The sequence below is a fragment of the Phyllostomus discolor genome, chromosome 6 (assembly GCF_004126475.2).
Source record: "Phyllostomus discolor isolate MPI-MPIP mPhyDis1 chromosome 6, mPhyDis1.pri.v3, whole genome shotgun sequence".
In the NCBI taxonomy this organism is placed as follows: Eukaryota; Metazoa; Chordata; class Mammalia; order Chiroptera; family Phyllostomidae; genus Phyllostomus; species Phyllostomus discolor.
In genome coordinates, this window is record NC_040908.2 from 124,248,921 (window position 1) to 124,266,833 (window position 17,913).

At 40.5% G+C, this 17,913-nt stretch overlaps 3 protein-coding genes across 14 annotated transcripts in view; all 3 read left to right on the forward strand.

Annotated features, from left to right (window-relative positions):
• Positions 1–17,913, forward strand: part of LOC114499956 (tripartite motif-containing protein 5-like) — an 82,854-nt gene that overhangs the window by 45,285 nt on the left and 19,656 nt on the right. For 6 of the 8 annotated variants that reach the window (XM_036030153.1, XM_036030156.1, XM_036030152.1 and 3 more), the window contains exons 10-11: positions 961–983; positions 2,204–2,304. In XM_036030153.1, coding sequence (XP_035886046.1) covers positions 961–983; positions 2,204–2,304 — 124 coding nt within the window. Of the gene's footprint in view, positions 1–960; positions 984–2,203; positions 2,305–2,597; positions 4,133–17,913 lie in introns of those variants that run through there. The other 2 variants (XM_036030158.1, XM_036030161.1) reach the window with 2 other exon arrangements.
• The window catches only part of LOC114499955 (E3 ubiquitin-protein ligase TRIM22-like), a 147,826-nt gene that overhangs the window by 25,502 nt on the left and 104,411 nt on the right, over positions 1–17,913 (forward strand). The gene's annotated exons all lie outside the window — the stretch shown is intronic.
• Positions 1–17,913, forward strand: part of LOC114499954 (E3 ubiquitin-protein ligase TRIM22-like) — a 102,040-nt gene that overhangs the window by 25,497 nt on the left and 58,630 nt on the right. The gene's annotated exons all lie outside the window — the stretch shown is intronic.

Consider the following 17,913-nt stretch of genomic DNA (forward strand, 5'->3'; position numbering starts at 1 on the left):
TCAATTTATTTTTGCCCTACTTGTGTCTTTGAATGCAAACTGCGTCTCATTTCACTAACATTAATGAAATTGTTTTTCATTTAGTCCAAGAATTTCTGCCTTTATTTGGTGTATTAAGACAATAACATCTATTGAAATTCTCATGTAGCTCTATTTAATTTACATTGTAATTTGTTTCAATAAGTTGCCTGCAATTTTCATTGTTCTATTTCAGATCAACAAGCTTCTTTTGAATTAAAGAGATATTTTCAATATAAAATATTAAGCTTAGTAGTTTCTATTTCTGTCGTAGTTGCTCCTTGGAACACAATATGCATCCTATTTTATCACGGTCTACTTCAGATGAATATTAAACTAATCCCAGTAAAATATGGATACTTGCTTCCAAAATTGCTTTCTATTATTATATGAACAACATAGTGATGCTTTAATATGGGCACTTGAAAGACAGTGTATCAAATGAGGAGAGACTTGAGAAAAGCCTACATTAATACATTCATTTGTTTGTACCCTCAGCAGAAATCATGCAAACTTCTTGAGGAATACTACAACTAGTCATCTTTGGTTACCTGGTATAATCCTTGACAAGTAATAGTACCTCACTTTACATTCATGTTGAATAAGTTAATGAGCCATGACTTATTCAAATCATCTCATGAGAGCCTTATGAACATGGGTAATATGTCATAGGCCTCATGTTTTCCTCCTAAATGTACCTCATGTCCTGATAGTGGAAGCCTCATGCTGTGGTTGCACAAGGTGAAAGTTTGTTCTACCTTCTAGGAAGCCTCAAAAATTCACATGAGTCTTCTTGAATGATTGAGTCTCCTCTGTACTTCTGGGTGTCATTTTGAGACCATCTCTGTTCCCCCCGTACCAGGGAGTGGTGGGATGTGATGAAACTTTGTAAGTGAGGAGGTTTATTACCACTTGACTCATTTTTTTCTCTTTTCTCCCTAGGATGTGAATGGCATCATGGAAAGGTATGTGTGGGAGAACAGAGATGGTCCTTTGGTGCTATGAAAAGAGGTTTAAGGCTATTAATGTTATCTAGTGGTTAATTAGAATACAATATTGCTTAGGGCAAGAAAATTCTGGTTTAGTTTTATCTTAAATTTCTGTCCACATTTCATGGTTTGAGTGTTCTTTAACTACTACTAATGGACCAGTTTGTGTAGTGGGGAATTTAGGTTGGGGGAGGTGCTGAGTTTGGGTCAGCAGCTTTTAGGGTTGAGATGTTGCAGTATCAGATCCCTGTGATTTCATAATTTTAGTCACCCAGAATGCCTGTATTGAATTCAGGTTCCCTTTATTTCTTAATGACTTTATCTATTGGGCATAGGTTGTGTCTTCTTTACCTGCCAAGCACCCAGAATTGGAGAGGACTCTTTTATATTTAAATTTATCCCTTGTGGATAGAAGAATCCTGGTCCCTTCCATAGAGTTCTATTTTTTTTTCTTCAAAAAACAGATGTGAATAGCAAAGAATATTTTGGCCTGGTGCAAACAACTGATCCCTCTTGACCATGCACTTTCAAAAGCAGAATGAAAGGGCAGCATCATTATATCTACATTTGTATGCCTACCTGGCTACAACAAGCTGTTCAAACATAAAAAATGCCAACAACAATTAGTATGGTACATGTAACGTCTTCTTTTCCAGGTGTTATGTTGTCCCTAGAGAAACATAAATCTCAGATTTTATTCTGAGAGTCTCCCTTCTGGGAAGCAGACTTTAAAGTCCTGATCCCCTCTAGACAGTAGTCCCTCACTGGGTAGTGGTATCTGTCAAATTACTAGGAGCCAGGTTCTGCCACCTCTCTGTCATGAAATATCTCTCCACATCCATTTGGTGAGTTTTCCTCACATTATTTTGTTTTAAGGAACCAAAGTTTCCATTAAAAAACAAAGCCATGTAATTTTATATGATTCCTAGTGGTAAGAAAAGTGGAGGTTAGTTTTCATTTTGAAAGGAATTAAGTGTGCTTCTGCAAGGTCAAGGCCTGCCTAAGAACACACACTGTGTACTGTAAAGTTAGCCAGGAGTGTATTCCTTTGGCTCCAAGGTTGGAAGTCTGCTCTCTCCTTGCTCAGGGGTCCATTGAAGGAGGCTCAAGTGCTTAATGGGGTGAGTAGGCAGAAATGAGTGGTTTTGGAAAGCCAAAAAGTCAGAGGTGTGAGAATATTATTTTGTCATCCCTAGGAGTAAGACCTTTACTTTGAAGAAGCCAAAAACTGTCTCCAAGGAACAAAGGAGAGTGTTCCAAGCTCCTGACCTGAGTGAGATGCTGCAAGCGTTTAATCGTGAGGCATGCCAGAGCTGGTGGGCAGCTGTGGGTGTCTGGTGATGTTGGGAGTTAAAGAGGGAGGAGGGTTTGGTTTCTAGGTGTGAATAGAGGTGGCAAAGGAGAATGGATATCATGTGGCGATGATGTAGCCATAGTTAATGGGGAGTGACCAGCTATCTTGTTCACCTCTCATTTTTCTGTTTACTATCTTGTATATTTCCCCAGTCTTTCCCCTGTTCTGTAGAGTAAAAATATTGTAGTGCTGACTCCTTTGTCTATATTTGCTGTTATGGATTTTTATCATTTCAGAACTGCCATAAATGCATCGCCATTGGGGTAAAGAGATATCAGTCTCATGAAGCCACCATGACCTCATCTTTTTATAAAACTTTATATTTTCTACCTGGTTATATGTGGGTTTCTTTTTCAATTTTTAAATTATTTTTTTAAAGAGAGAGAGAGACAAAGAGATACAGAGAGACAGAGACAGGGACAGCAATAGAGACAGAAATATTAGCTTGTTGTTGCACTTATGTATGCATTCTTTGGTTGCCTCTTGTATGTGTACTGACAGGAAATGAACCTGAAACCTTTACATATTAGGACAATGCTCTAGCTGAGCTACCTGACTCGGGCTGGGTCTTGTGTCTTAAGATCCATGTTTTTCCTCCCAAAACACATATATTTCTTCAGTTTTGTACCTTTCCAATTCCCACTCACATTACTTTAAAGATCTCCCTTACAATACCACAAATAAAGGCACATCATAGTTTTTCTATACCCTGTAATTTTTCTACAGTTCACGTGACTCTGTATCCTCTCAAAGATGGATCAAAGGTTGTTGTTTTCTGTGGATCAAAGACAAATAAGAAATCCTTCTTCTAGATTAATTTATAAAGGGTATAATAATGCTTATGATCAATTTGGTGTCCTGGGCTCACCATTTATTACACCAGGGAAACATTACTGGGAGGTGGATGTGTCAGAGGTGCATGCCTAGGCCTTGGGGGTATGTGGTAAAAAAATCCCCTGACTCAAACATGAAGAGTTTTGTTAGACATGGTAGCAATTGTCAACATGTTTACTTTAGATATCAACCTAAACATGGCTTCTGGGTTATAGGATTAGAGAATCAATTTAAACATAATGCTTCTTTGGAATCTTCCTCCTCTGATCCCTTGAAATTAACCCTTTCCCTGACTGTTCCTCCCTGTCGTGTTGGGGTTTTCCTACACTGTGATGCTGGCACTGTCTCATTTTTCTACAAAATGAACCATGGGTTTCTCATCTATAAATTTCTTCATGTTCTTTTTCTCAGAAAATTTGTTTATATTTCAATCTTACAAAATGTGCTGGCCCCATGATACTGTGTTCTCCAAATTCTTAAATCACTTACACCCTCAACCACCTCTATGCAGTGCCACTGGCCTTGGATACATCTAGTGAACTGAGCTTATCTGCACCATTCTCTCATCTTTTTCTTGCTGCCCCTCCTTGTTTTCCCCATTGATCACCCATCATTCATCATGAGGGTGTACAATTTGCCTCGGGTCACATTTCTTCAAAATCTTGTATGCATTAATAGAGAATCTTAATTCATCCTTTTTTTCTCTACTCTCAAAGAAAATGACTATTGCCTCATAAAAATGCAGTTATAGAGGTGACATCTCTACCAATATTTACAATCTCATTTCCTCTGCTGTTGAATGGCAAGATGAATGAAAAGTTTTTAAGAATTTTGTATATGATTAAAGGCCTTGTATAGGAGCCATTCACTACAGAATGAGTCCTCAGGGGTGTGTCCCTTATCCATCAAGGAATAAAGGAGAATTTTTAGAAATAATGTGTACTAAGAGTGTAGTTTTCTGTCTACAGTGTTTGAGTTCAAGTCCAGTCTCTCCAAATACACACAGTGAACCTTGAATAAGATACTTGAATGCTGATTTTACTTTCTTAAAAAAATCCCAGTATAGAAATTACACCATAGGTAGGATCATTGTGAGAAGAAAAATGCCATTAAGTATAAAATATATAAATGTCTCAACTTAAACATTTTCCACTAATTATTAAAAATATTTTCCCAGCCAGGGTACATTCCTGGGTTGCAGGCCATAACGCCCAGCAACCGCACATTGATGTTTCTCTCACTCTCTCTCTCTCTCTCTCTCCCTCTCCCTCCCTCCCTTCCCTCTCTAAAAATAAATAAATAAAATCTTAAAAAATATATAAGCTGTGTCAGTGTCTCATGAAACAGGTTTGTGCCTACATGGACAAAGGGTGTTTTTTTTTTTTTTAAGATTTGTATTTATTTATTTATTTTTAGAGAGGGAAGGGAGGGAGAAAGAAACAGAGGGAGAGAGAAACATCAATGTGTGGTTGCTGGGGGCTGTGGCCTGCAACCCAGGCATGTGCCCTGACTGGGAATCAAACCTGTGATGCTTTGTTTCACAGCCTGAGCTCAATCCACTGAGCTACACCAGCCAGGGTGGGTGTTTTTTTTTTTTTTTAAATCAAAGTCTCACGTTTCAGATCCCACATCTATCTCTGTTACTGTCAAGACTACTCCAGCTCTGCCCATGGTAGATCAGTATGGTTTTTTGTATGTGATGGTGAATTTATTATTATACTTCTGGTGTTACTACACATTAGCCCTAATCAAGTAGAGTAAATTCTAGAAGACTCAGTTTCTCAGTTGTAAAAAAAATTTTACTTGATTTATTAGTGTGAAAATTAAACAACAGAATGCTTTCAATAACTTCCATCATTTCTAGCACATAAATAGTGATCAGGTATACTGTCTATTCTTTTTTAGTTGGCCTCTCAGTATGACTGAAACAAATCATTTTAAGTAGACATATTAGTTTTCTTTCAACATTATTATCCGTGCTTTAAGAAATAAAATAACTTGTAAAAAATAAAACTTGCTTTAAATTTTAGCTAATCAAAAACTGAATATTTCTGTAAAACCATCTAGTCTAATTTTTTCACTTTTCTGTAGTAAATATATTTCATTATAATAGAATTTCAATTCAGACTCTGTTTGCCCTGCTTTAAAGAGTCATTATTTATAGTAATACAATAAGTATAAGAAGTACAATTGCTGGATTTCTTAACAATGGTATAGATAATCATTCCCCCCTCCCACCCTAGGTTAGCCTAACTTTTTCAGTGAGGTGAAAGTTTTCAGGAACAAAGGGATACGCCCATTCTTTTCCTCCAATGAGATAGCAGAGGCCTTATTTCTGCAATGGATCTTCCCAGCATTCAAGACTTGGTAGAATCCCCTTGTCTTTTGAAATTTTATTGTCAGCTCTTTCTTCAAAGATGTAGGAATTAAAATAACTAGGTAGATGAATAGATAGATATGTTAGCATAGTTAGTTAGCTAGTTATGAATATGAAAGGGTGCAAAGGTAATTCAACATTGAGCATAATAAACTAAGGAGCTGAATCAAATATGAAGCCTAATAAGCTGGGGAAACTAAATGAGATACTGGAACTGCTTCATTAGGAAGTCACAGTGTTACAGGGTGCAGCCAAGAGTGGGGGGGCCCAAATAGGCATTTGAAATGGGGTCCAGAACTTAAGGTGTCCAGGAGATTTTGGGAGGTCTCCATCCCCCCCACCCAGGGTGTGGGTTGAGGGAAGGAACAAATGGAGCAGGGCCAGTGAGAGCTGTTTAGCATAGCAACAGCCTTGCAGCTAAGCTCTGGCGTTGTCGTTTGGCATATCTATAACCTTTGACTGGTTGCATAGATATGTTAAGTAGCTGTGATCAGCTCTAAGCCAGGGGAATGGAAGTAACTTCCCCACCCAGATGTAAATGGGGGGGCAGGTCCCCTGAGTTACAGCGCCTGTGTGGGAGCTCAGAGAAGATTGGCTCCAGGACATGGGGCCATGCCTGCCCAGACCCACAATGGCGACCAGAAAAGTTGGAGAACACAGCAGATTGAGGGCAAGTGTGCCCAAGTGTGGGAGGAGTCGGAAATGAGGCTGCAGAAGAAGATTGGCGTGGGGGATTTAAACCCAGACACGGCAGCCATTGGGGGAGAACCATGCGCAGCCCTGAGAGAGGAGAGAACCATGTGGCTGTGGAGGTGCAGAGAAGATCATGGCCATTGGAGAGAGAACCACACAGCTTTAGCAGAGTGAAGACTCCCGCAGCCCTGAGAGAGGGAGAACCACGCGACCTTGACAGAGTGGGGACTCCCGTGGCCCTGGGAGAGAAGACCACCTGCCTGTGCCAGAGTGGGGACCCCCACAGCTTTAGAAGGGGGAACCACCACCTGGTTTTAGCAGAGATCCCGGCGACTCAGCCGAGGGTGCCGGGAACCCAGGGAGGTCTCCCAGTCGAGAGGGATTACTAACTGGGAAGAACCAGAGGACTGCCTGAGCCATGGACTTCTATTTCCTTTCCTGAGATACGGTACTCTGGACTGGGCAAAGGGGGAAGGAAGGAAGGACTGTGTCTGTTTGTGGGTGTTTTAAGGGACTTTGGGATTTGGGTGAAGACATTAGGTCACTACTTTAAGTTTGTATAGCATTAAATAAACATTTCCTTTCCTTTTCACGAATCTCTGGCATTGAGAGATGTCTTTCCTAGGGCGGCGGACATAACGGACCTGGGGCCTTCTTTCAGTAATAGTACATTATCCCAGGCCCCCCTTGTTGTGTTCTGTAACAACAGCATTCTAGTAAGGCTGATTTACTAGGAACCTATAGCATTAACAAACCCATTCACACACTCCAGGAGATCTCTGACTTCCAGACTTAATCCTCAGAGCTGGTAGGGAAATATCCCTGGGGCATTGATGGCCAGCTATCAGCGTTTGGGGGAAAAGAGTTGGGAGATTGTTCTGTTGGACAGATGCCCAGTACAAGTGAAAATGGACCAAGGCAATGTAAGCACATGCACCAGATGATGCAGCACAAATTCTAGACATGAGCCCTAGAAGTTAAGATGGTGACACAAAGAAAGAGAACTTAGCCTGAGAAAATAATCAGAGTGGAGAGGAGGTGCAAACCTCAGTGGGTCAAGGAAAGGGATTTGTTAGGGGGAGGGCTCCAACTGGGCCAGGGAAAATCAGAAGTGGATTAGATGACAGCTTTCTCATTACAGAGAACTAAGAAAACATACAGAGGTTTATCAGGATTCTTGAGGCACTGACTGCTGGACCCTGCTTGCCCTCTACATCTCCAAGGGTCTATTGTTTTCCTTCACCCCCTCAAAATCTTACCACTATATTTACTCTTTTCCATGTGCCTGCCCTTTTCATGACACCACAAAAGAACCCATTTTCAGCAGCACAGTAAGGCTGTTTCTAGTAACCTAGATGGTATTGGAACACACAATCGCTGTGGAGGGTACCGGTTAGCAGTATCCATCTTGCCTGCGGATGCTCGTTGAAACATGCTAAAAACATACACAGAGACAACCAGGTCCTGTGGGGGAATAGGAACAGAAGGTCCACTCCACATGTGGGGAGCACCTAGGCCACCCTCTCTCCTGGAGGGGGCCAAGACCACTCCTCATGTGGGGAGCTCCTCATTCCCCCTCCGGAGAGGCTTTTTATTGGTTTTGTTTGAATAAGAATTCAGGTAAAAGCTCATTACTCATTGATAGGAAGTAAGAATCAAACAATAGATAACAAGGAAGTCTGAGGGCCTATTTTGAGTCAGGGTCAAAGAGCTGTAAAACTTAAAAGAACAAACTTACTTCTTCCTTGGACCCTTATCATTCAACTGAGAGCATTCTAAACAAAGCAGGTTTCACAGGATTTTACATATTCTTTCTTAGGCCTGATCACCCGGGAACCCACCCTTTTCAGCACAGAGCTGCACCGACCTGTCATTGTTTCAGGCTTAGGTGGAGCAAGGGAACTAAGGCAGCCAAGGGATAAGGAGATTTTCTCCCAGACAATGAGGACTCAGGCTATGTCAAAGCCGAGGAGCGAGGGTGCGTCACCCCCTTTTGCTGTAGCCTCCAAAGTCCTTCCTTGGGGGCCTCCCACGTGATCGTGCCTGTCTTAGATCATTCCCCCCTTGGGGAATCTTACGCGTCATTAGCTAACAGACCAAGCACTGGGGTTCAGTTATGAATGAAGCAGCAGAAGCAGCGCTCCTGCCAAGGAGATAAGCTTTTGTCTCCTTGCTGGTTTATGGTCCAAGGCCACGCCCTCAGCCTTAGCCCTGGCCGGGGTTACAGCTTCGGATACCAGGCAGGGCAGTTCCCAACGAATCCCCAGACAGATAGATCATAAAAATGAATGAATGAATGAAATGGGTTGTCTTGGTCATACCTGCATGTCCATAAGAGTGTAAATAAAAAATTAATTAAAAAACCCAGTTTCTTCATAATTATCCAGGGATGAGAAATGAATACAACTTGTTGAAGATTTTCATAAATATTCATCTCATCAAGTAAAAAGGAACAGATTCTTGTCACTTGGGAACCAAAGGTAACCCAAGTCCATTCCTCACTTGACTGTCTATTTTAGCCTAGAAAATAGATAACAATAAATAAATATAAAATTTAAACAAAAGTTATTCAAGGGCCATTTCTGGACAAAACAGTAAGTTATTTATTAGTAGAAGCTTCCCATCTGAAGTTCCTCTCAGCGCATCATAGTTTAGATTTCTCCAAGATTATAGTGAAAGATGTTGAAACAAGAACTCACAGAGCAAGGCTTCTTCCTGCTATTCCAAGCTGCAACCTCAGTTGCCACAAACCACATGCACCTTTGCAGACATCTCTTGGAAGCAGTTTCATATACAGGCACTTCCTCAGCTCAGCAGCATATACACTCGTAAGATTGCTGAGGGGCCTCAAACACTTCCAGTGAGAAAACCCTGTCTATGCTTGTTGCCTGAGCATTGGAAAATAACTTTCAGTAAGCAGAGGTAGTTGAAGAGGGAACAATTGGTCAGATGAACATGCTTAACAGTCCTCAAGGATATTAATGTCAGAAAAATGTAATAAAATAATACCTAGCCAATTGCTGTTTGAATGAAATACTTTCAACTTTCCAGTCTCTTTATTGAAATTTTTTAACACCATGCTTGCATTTGGCCAAGGAAATAGTATTGGTTCTAAGTACATGTAACATAATTAAAGTAGCAATATAGCAAACACTCTGGGCTCAGATCTTAGATGTATATTCATTTTCAATCATTCAGTTTTTCCTTAAAACAAATATTTTAAAGATTATACCCATATGCTTAGTCCCCAGGACATCAGAAGAAATATATACACTAAACTTATGTCGGATACCATGCTTTGTGTGGGGACATATCCCTGGATTAGGTGGACAGAGTCACTGCCCTCATGGAATTTATAGCTCACTTGCAGCAGGCAGCAGACATTACACAAATAACAGTTCAAATGAAGACATGATTATAAGTATGATAAGGGAAAGACAAGCAAGATACAAGATGCAGAGTGTATTAGTGAATCTGGAGATATGAAGCTTTGAAGATTTATGTTTCTTGTCCCAGATGTTTTATATCATCATATTTTCTCTTAAAATCTAAAGCATTAGAGACGATGCTAGAGTAGTTAAATGTCTGTCATGGCTAAGAAAAGAATTGTTCCATAGGGAAGATTTCTAGGAGGGTGAAGAACATTGGTGGTGTAACTTGAGACTTCTTTTGGCTAACATAGGAGGACAATCGTCACAAAAATTGCCTTAAACTATAATAGGTTACTTATCCTCATGGTTGGGAAAGTGAAGGAGAAAGAGTAAATATAAGATGTGACTGATTTGATAATCAATAGTTTTTTTGGGTCAACGCTTTTGGTGCTTAGAAAGTTATCATGATAATATTGCTGCATCATGACTCTGGTCTATCGGTAGGTCAAAGTGAGAACATAATAAAATGGCTAGCTGTCGTGATTGCTATTACTACAATAATAAATCCCCTTAAAGATTTGAAGAGAGAATAACGTGTCAAGGTGGTGTTTTGTGGTATGTTGAAAAACTATTACCTTAAAGGTAGCTGCACAGTGAAGGTGAGTGAAGTGATGCCATGATTATGATTTGTAAAATATTGAGAGATCTGCTCAAATAAAAGATAGAACACAGGTGTTGCTGAAAATCAACTAAAACAGTTCACGATAATTTTAAGTGTTTTGTACTTCTAAGAATTATTTAAACCTTCAGTCTGCCATTTATATGGAACTTTCTTAAATAATCTACTTCATCCAATTATCTTATCTGTAAAAAGTAGAACACTGTCCAACAATTCAAGCACACTTAATTGAGTCACTAGTTTTTATCTTCTTTGATTTTTCCCTTCCCTAGAATTGTGGTAAAGTAGCAACAAAGGGGAGATTTCCAATCCAACGTAAAAGGTGCTATTCAATTTACAGTTCACCAGTTGTCAGCCTCAGATGTAACAGTACATTGTTGAAAAGGTCATTAATAGTAAGTTTTGAAGTGCTGTAATTGCTGTAAAAATATTTGATTTCCTATCTAAAGAGAATGTTTATGTCTCTAATGACTTAGGACATCCCAAATTCATTCCAGTTCCCTACACATACTCATCATTAACAGTATCAAAACCCCTTGCTAATATTATATAATATCTGTATGACAGGGGCAAAGTAAAAACATTAACATTCTTCTAAGTACCTGGCGTTTACATACCCCCTTACTTTCACAAAGCACTGTCCAACAAATTATTTTTACTACTCACCACAATATCCTGAGGCAGGTGGCCATTGTTGTTCAAACACAGCGTTGCAAGACTTCGAGGTTCTGTCCGTGCATCTGCTTTCTTTAGGAAAAGTTTTAAAAAATTATATTTGAATTTTCTGGATACAAATCTCCTTGTGTGGGACCCAGGAATCAGTATTTATGTAAAGGTCTCCCAGGTGACTGTGTTTCAGACTATCCAAAGATTGAATTTAAGAATCACTGGTGTATTTGTTTTAGTTGTGGTTGTTAATAATTGTGAGTTTGCTGCCATTTTACTGTATATTTTTTATCTTCTTTTTCTTAGATAAGTCCCTTTAACATTTCATATAATAAGGGCTTGGTGATGATGAACTCCTTTAACTTGACCTTATCTGAGAAATACTTTATCTGCTCTTCCAATCTAAATGAAAGCTTTGCTGGATAGAGCAATCTTGGATGTAGGTCCTTGCCTTTCATGACTTTGAATACTTCTTTCCAGCCCCTTCTTGCCTGTAAGGTGTCTTTTGAGAAATCAGCTGACAGTCTTGTGGGCACTCCTTTGTAGGTAACTCTCTAAGAAAACAACTAGAACAGGAACAGAACCACAGAAATGATTATATGGAGGGTTATCAACAGGGGAATGGGAGGAGGAGAGAGGGGGAAAGGTACAGAGAATAAGTAGCATGGATGGTAGGTAGAGAATAGACAGGGGGAGAGTAAGAATAGTACGGGAAATGTAGAAGCCAAAGAACTTATAAGTATGACACATGGACATGAACTAAAGGGGGGAAATGTGGGTGGGAGGGTGTGTACAAGGTGGAGGGGAGTGAAGGGGGAAAGTGGGACAACTGTAATAGCATGATCAATAAAACATGTTTTTAAAAAGAATCATTGGTGTAGAAGTCATGAAAAAATAATTTAAAGATGATAAGATACAAGTTTTACTCAAAAATGAGTAGAACATATGTTTCAGTGTCAATGAGCATTTTAAGCCCGCTCTGTATGGGTAGTCCCCAAATGTGTTATATGTGAAAGTTCTTTTAAATTAAAGATACTAGAAATCATTTTTTAATTTTTTTATTTTAATTGTTGTTCAAGTACAGTTTTCTGCCTTTTACCCCATTCCAGCCCATCCCCCCAGCCCTCCCCACCTCCGTCCTGTTGCCACACCCCCTGGAAGTCATTTTAATTTTTTCCATCACTTATACCTTCTTCTACCTCAATCATCCCCTGTCACTGTAATGATCACACTGTTGATTGCTGCATTACAGTGAATTTCAGAAAGTGAAGAGAAAGAGTGTTTCCAAGGTGACAGACTCAGTATAACTAAGGAATTAAATGGGGTATGGAAACTAGGAAAAGGTAGGAGTAAAATATAATTCTGATATCCAGGTATCTGATATTTTATGATGCTCTTAAGAATATGAAATTGGGGGCAAGAGAGGTTTTTTTGTGTGTGGTTGTAAGGAGGCAGGATCTCCCTTTCAAAGATGTTCTAACACTTTCTAGCTGTTATGATAGCCCCGAATGATCATGTTCTTCTGGCTAGTAAGTCTGTATGTTGCAAAGTTATTACTGTCTACCTACTGCCAACCAAGGTGTGTCTTCACAAAAAAATGAAAACTAGGAAATGACTCCAACACTGTTCCTTTCTTCCAAGTGTCTATTTCACTGTAGATTCTGATTGCTTGTTTCACTCTCTGTGCCTTTAGGTTTAGTTTGCATTCTCTTTGCTTTTTAAAAAATATTTGTGCAATGTTTATAATGTTGATCTACAGGTTAAGGAGGTTATTTTGTTGAAATATGTACCTCCTGGAAATGGAACCTCACTTTTCCTTGCTTTGCATCTTATTAGCTGTAAATAGAATCACTGGATTTTAGGGTCTCTTTTATACAAACTGCCAGATTTTCCTCAAAGTGATCGTATCATTTTACCTTTCCTTATACTTGCAGAAGAGAACAATGGCTATATGGAGCATGGTGGTTAAAGCAGATATACGAACAGTGATGTAGTTTCAGGTCTATTATATGACTGAAACAGGGTTTTGGAGAGCTCAGAGTATGATAGTGCATGAATGACAAGCACAGCACAGGGTGCTGACTGCAGTGTTCAAAAAAAAATGAGCTCCCTTATCCCATGACCCCTCCTCTGTTCATACTTCTTCCTTTTCCAATCCTTCCACAGATCAACTGTCCATCACTTTACTCCTTTCCCTTTGAATCTCCGAACTGACCCCTCAACCTTGGTTGATATCTTGGAACTCTCCTATAAAGCATTAGATTTTCAACTGAGAAACTCAGGTCCTCTGAAGAAACCTGAAAATTTAGGCCAAAAGGAAACCTGAATCTGCCATGCTTCTCTCACCACATACACTTTTTCACCAGTGCTGATGATACTGGCACGCTCCATGTTCCAGTGCACTGTGTTCTGTGTGGCAGGGAGAATGAACCCTCCTTAGGCTCTGTATTTTCACTCTGTTCACGACATCTCTTGCTTAGTGAGGAACCTGATGAAATGTCTTCCCCTTTGTCCTCTGGATTTTTTAACATTTTCCCATTTGAGAAAACCCTGGGGCAAAGCAAAAGTTAAGGTGGTTGCAGTGTAGTATAGTAAAGGTTCATGTGATTGCAGTCATATACAACACAATTCTGAGAAAAATCTGAAGGAAAAAAACAGAAGATACGAACAATTTTTTGGTTAAAGATTGTACAAGGAGAATCATAGATATGTTAATAATACCAAAAGAATACCCGAATTTCATTATGAAGCACAGCATTGTGTTCATAGCAGGAACAGTATAATAGAAGCATAATTTATCACCCATATGCTCAATTCTGTTAAAACTACATATACAGTGATATATCTGTATACATATTTATCACCCTTATATGCAACACCTTCTAGTAGATATGCATCAATAAGCAACAAAAGAGCCCCCCAACCTGACTTCATGAAACTTACAGTTGTGGGTCTAAGGTGGGGTGGGGGCAAAGTTTACTAGTGAGAGTATAACAGTAAGCTCCTATCGCAGTCTTCTTATTTGCCCTCCACTTATGCATTTTTGTTTTCTAAGTCAGGTATACTAAATGAGTTCTGACTCTGAGAAATAATCCTTGTCTAGAGATGACTTCCTGAGAAACCCTGGGAAAGAAGTCCTAGAGAAGGAGTCTGTGGGGTCTCCACGGGCTACAGCCCCGGCTTCTAGACCAGTTCCGCACAGACACCAGCAGAGTTGGGAGCTATACTGGGCCCTGCTCAGAGATGAAAGAGATAATGTGGGAAAGAAAACAGAGAAAGTTACGGAGTTCATCAAAGCTTCAAACATCTGTAATTACTATGATGTAGAATTTCGGCATAGCTGTTCACATAATTTGCTAGCACACTGTCCTTTCTGAGTCTGTGAGCCTTAATGATGTGACAGCTTCTCTGCTCTGTAGCTTCTTTTGTAGTTACTAGTCCTTCAGTAATTCCAAGTTCACACTCTAGGATCCACTTCAGTTCCGGAAACGCATTAGTCTTGCTCATCTTCTTCTTAGGCCATGTCTGCCACCCAGAAACTGAGCTCATCTGAGAGATCAGGAGCAGGAGGAGGTCATGAAAAGGATTCCCATTAGGGGCATCTTTACAACTTCTCAGATGAAAAAGTGAGAAGCTTGATTGTTAATAATCTGAAAAGATAACAGAAGATGTGGCATGGCCCCAAGATCCTAAGACCCATGAGAAAAGAAAGTTAAAGTAGGGGTGTCTCTGTGTTTATATAACTACCTCTTCTTCTGTTAAAGGAACAACTATACCCATGACTAACTCAGATGGTAGATATATTCAAAGATTTTTTATTTTTTACTCTGGATTCTCCTCATCTGACCTGTTCTTACTAGATTAAGAATGATTTTGTGCATTATCACCTCTACAACATTCTTCTTGTACCCTTAACAGTCCCAACACACGTTTTGAAATTGCACTGTTCACCTGAGTCATTATCATTATCACAGTTCATTTGTGTCATTTAATACACAATTTTAGAAAATTTTAGAATTGTTTCATATTCTATTAGTCAGGGTTCTCCAGAGAAACAAACAATATGTGGCGTTCTGCTGGACATGGGTCCTCCAAACCCTTTTAATAGAAGGCTTATCTGGAGCCTCGGGTCAGAAGGAATGTGTATGGCTTTGGAAATAGATTGTAATTCCCTCCTCGTCTCCTTTTGGGAGAAGTTTCTGGTCCTGTGTGAGTGCTTCTTGACCTTTTCTCTTTGCAGGCACACACTGAGGTTTTGTAGTTTAGAGTCATGAACAAGACACATGCCCCCTTTGCCTGGGACCCCTTAAAACAAGTCTCAGACTCAAGGAGGGGCAGTTCTGCTTTGCACCACTGGTGCTTCCTGTAATGTGAGTCATAAAGGCCATGTCTGCTGCATTCAGTCATCCTTGTGGTTTTTTCCTCTTATCAGAATGAGTGGCTGATATCTCCAGGCTCCACCTCCTGCATCACAAATATTATATGTATCCCTCATACATATGAAGGAGATTGCTTATCATGAATTGGCTCATATGATTATGGCATTTGAATAGTTCCAGGCCCTGCTGTCTATAAACTGGAGACCCAGGACAGCTGGTGGTGGAACTTTGTACAAGTTTAGAAGTTTGAGAACCAGAGTAGTCAAGGGAGCATGTCATAGTTGAAGGGCAGAAGAAATGTTCACCTCAGCTCAAGCAGGCAGGCAGGAAGCAAAAGGAAGAGCTTCTTTCTCCTTCTGCCCCTTTGTTCTGCTCAGGCCCTCTATCTTACTGAAACCACAGATCTAAATTATAGTCTCGTGTGGAAACAACACCTGCATAGTCACACCCAGAAATAATGTGTGGAAGAGAAGGGTCCACATAGAAAACTGACAGGCTCAGGGGAGGCCTGCATAGCAGCCTTACACACTCAGAGACTGAAAGTAGGATGGTCTGAATTTAAAACTTATTAACTAAAACAGTGGTGGGTAGGCACATGCTAGGCTGATATTTTTCCCTAATCAAAGGTCAATATTTTCTTTAACTGACTCTATTATCTTTTTGCCTCTAGGATAACATACCTTTGGAATGTCAAAGTAACTTCCCTTTTTTCAAACTCCTTGGGCACACCCGCTACACCAGTGCTGAGCACATAAATCCCTTTGCTACAGAACACACCTGGAGGGGGTTGGGGGGTGCTGTGAATGATATACTATTACTGAATGGACCCACCCTTGTTCTCTGAGGCTCCCCCCTGCCCCCACCCTGTACTAGGTTCCCCTTGCCTGTTACCAAGGAAAGACATCTCTCAATGCCAGAGATTGGTGAAAAGAAAAGGGATTATTTATTTAAAAAGTTATACAGAGTAATGACTTAATGTCTTCACTAAAAATACTAGTCCTTTAGAACACCCACAAATGCACAATCCTTCCTTCTCCCCTTTGCCCAGTGTGGGGTACTGTCTCTCAGGAAAAGAAATGGAAGTCCATGGTTCAGGCAGCCCCTCGGTTTTGGCACCATCAGCTATATTGCTGCCATGATCTCCAGTTAGTCCAAAACCTTCTCACGTGGCACCTTCTCATGGCCCATTAGCAAGAGTCATTTTACCTCTTTTCTTCCCATGGCATCTCTCCTGCATTCTTCCAAACTGCTAAGAGAGTGCTTACATTGCTGCTACATCTTGCCTTTTGGCTTCCTAAGCTGCATTGCAAAGGGAGACCCGAAGTCATGCAGTTCTTCTCTTCCAAAGCCATGTGGTGTTTGTCATGGCTGCCATACCTGGGTTTAAATTCCAGTGCCAATCTTGCTCTGCAGCACCATTTCTGACTGCTCGCACAATCAGTTACACCTGCCAGCACTCCCATATTCTTCCAGCTTTACTGGGCTGCCATAGTGAGTCCAGGCTGGCTTGGGCCCCTGGACCCAATCATCTCCATGATTGGCAGAGCCAATCATCTCCAAGCTCTCACACAGGTGCTGTAACCAGGGGGAGTTGCCTCCCAGTTGCATCATGGGTTGAAGTCACTCCCATCCCCCTGGCTCAAAGCATGGCCACAGCTATTTAACATATCCATGAAACCAGTTAAAGGTTATAGGTATGTTAAGTAACCATTCTAGAGGTTATCTACAAAACTGTTGCTATTCAAAGCAACTCTCAATGGCCCTGCTCCTCACATCCCATCCCCCAGCTCAGACTTATGGGGGTGAGGACAACATATATTTTTTTTTCTAATATTTCCTGGACACCCTGAGTTCTGGACCTCATTACAAATCCCCATTTGGGGGCCCCCTTTGGCTGCAGCCTGTTACATTAATAGCTGTAATCATTCCTGGGGTAAGGGAGATGGGCATGATTTCTGAATGTATCCTGGGAGCTCACAGCACCTGCAAGAAGCAGAGAAGCAGTTCCCCTGTTACATCGCCTGCAGGAGAAGCAGGAAGGTGGTTTGCCTGAGTCACTAGGCCACACCTGCTCAGACTGATAATGGCAGCAGAGAGATTGTAAACTGTACAGAGAACTGGCAGAACATAGCTCATTGTGAGAGGAGTCGGAAATGGGTCATGAAGAAGTCTAATTTTGCATGCAAAAAATTAATTTAGGTCCCAAAATGAAATGGCATTTTGGCCATTTTAAATTGATATTATTTCTAGTTAAATCTTCCTGTTTCTGTAAAGTACCTGAAGTCAAGACTTCCTACCAAGGGTACTAATGAATGCTGGAGTCTGGGAGTCTCCAACTTTGGAGGCACAATTTCCCATGTTAATTTTAGTTTTATTGTGAGACTTGTAGAGTCTGCACTTCAGACTTTCTGAAAGCAATTCCAATCACAAAGCCAAAGTTAAAAACCTGCCACTCATTTTTTTTCCTTCCAGTCCTGTTTATCCTGGGTTCTCTCAACCCTTAATCTTAGTCCTGAAACTGGAATAGACCTGAGCCTGTGCTGCCTGTCACAC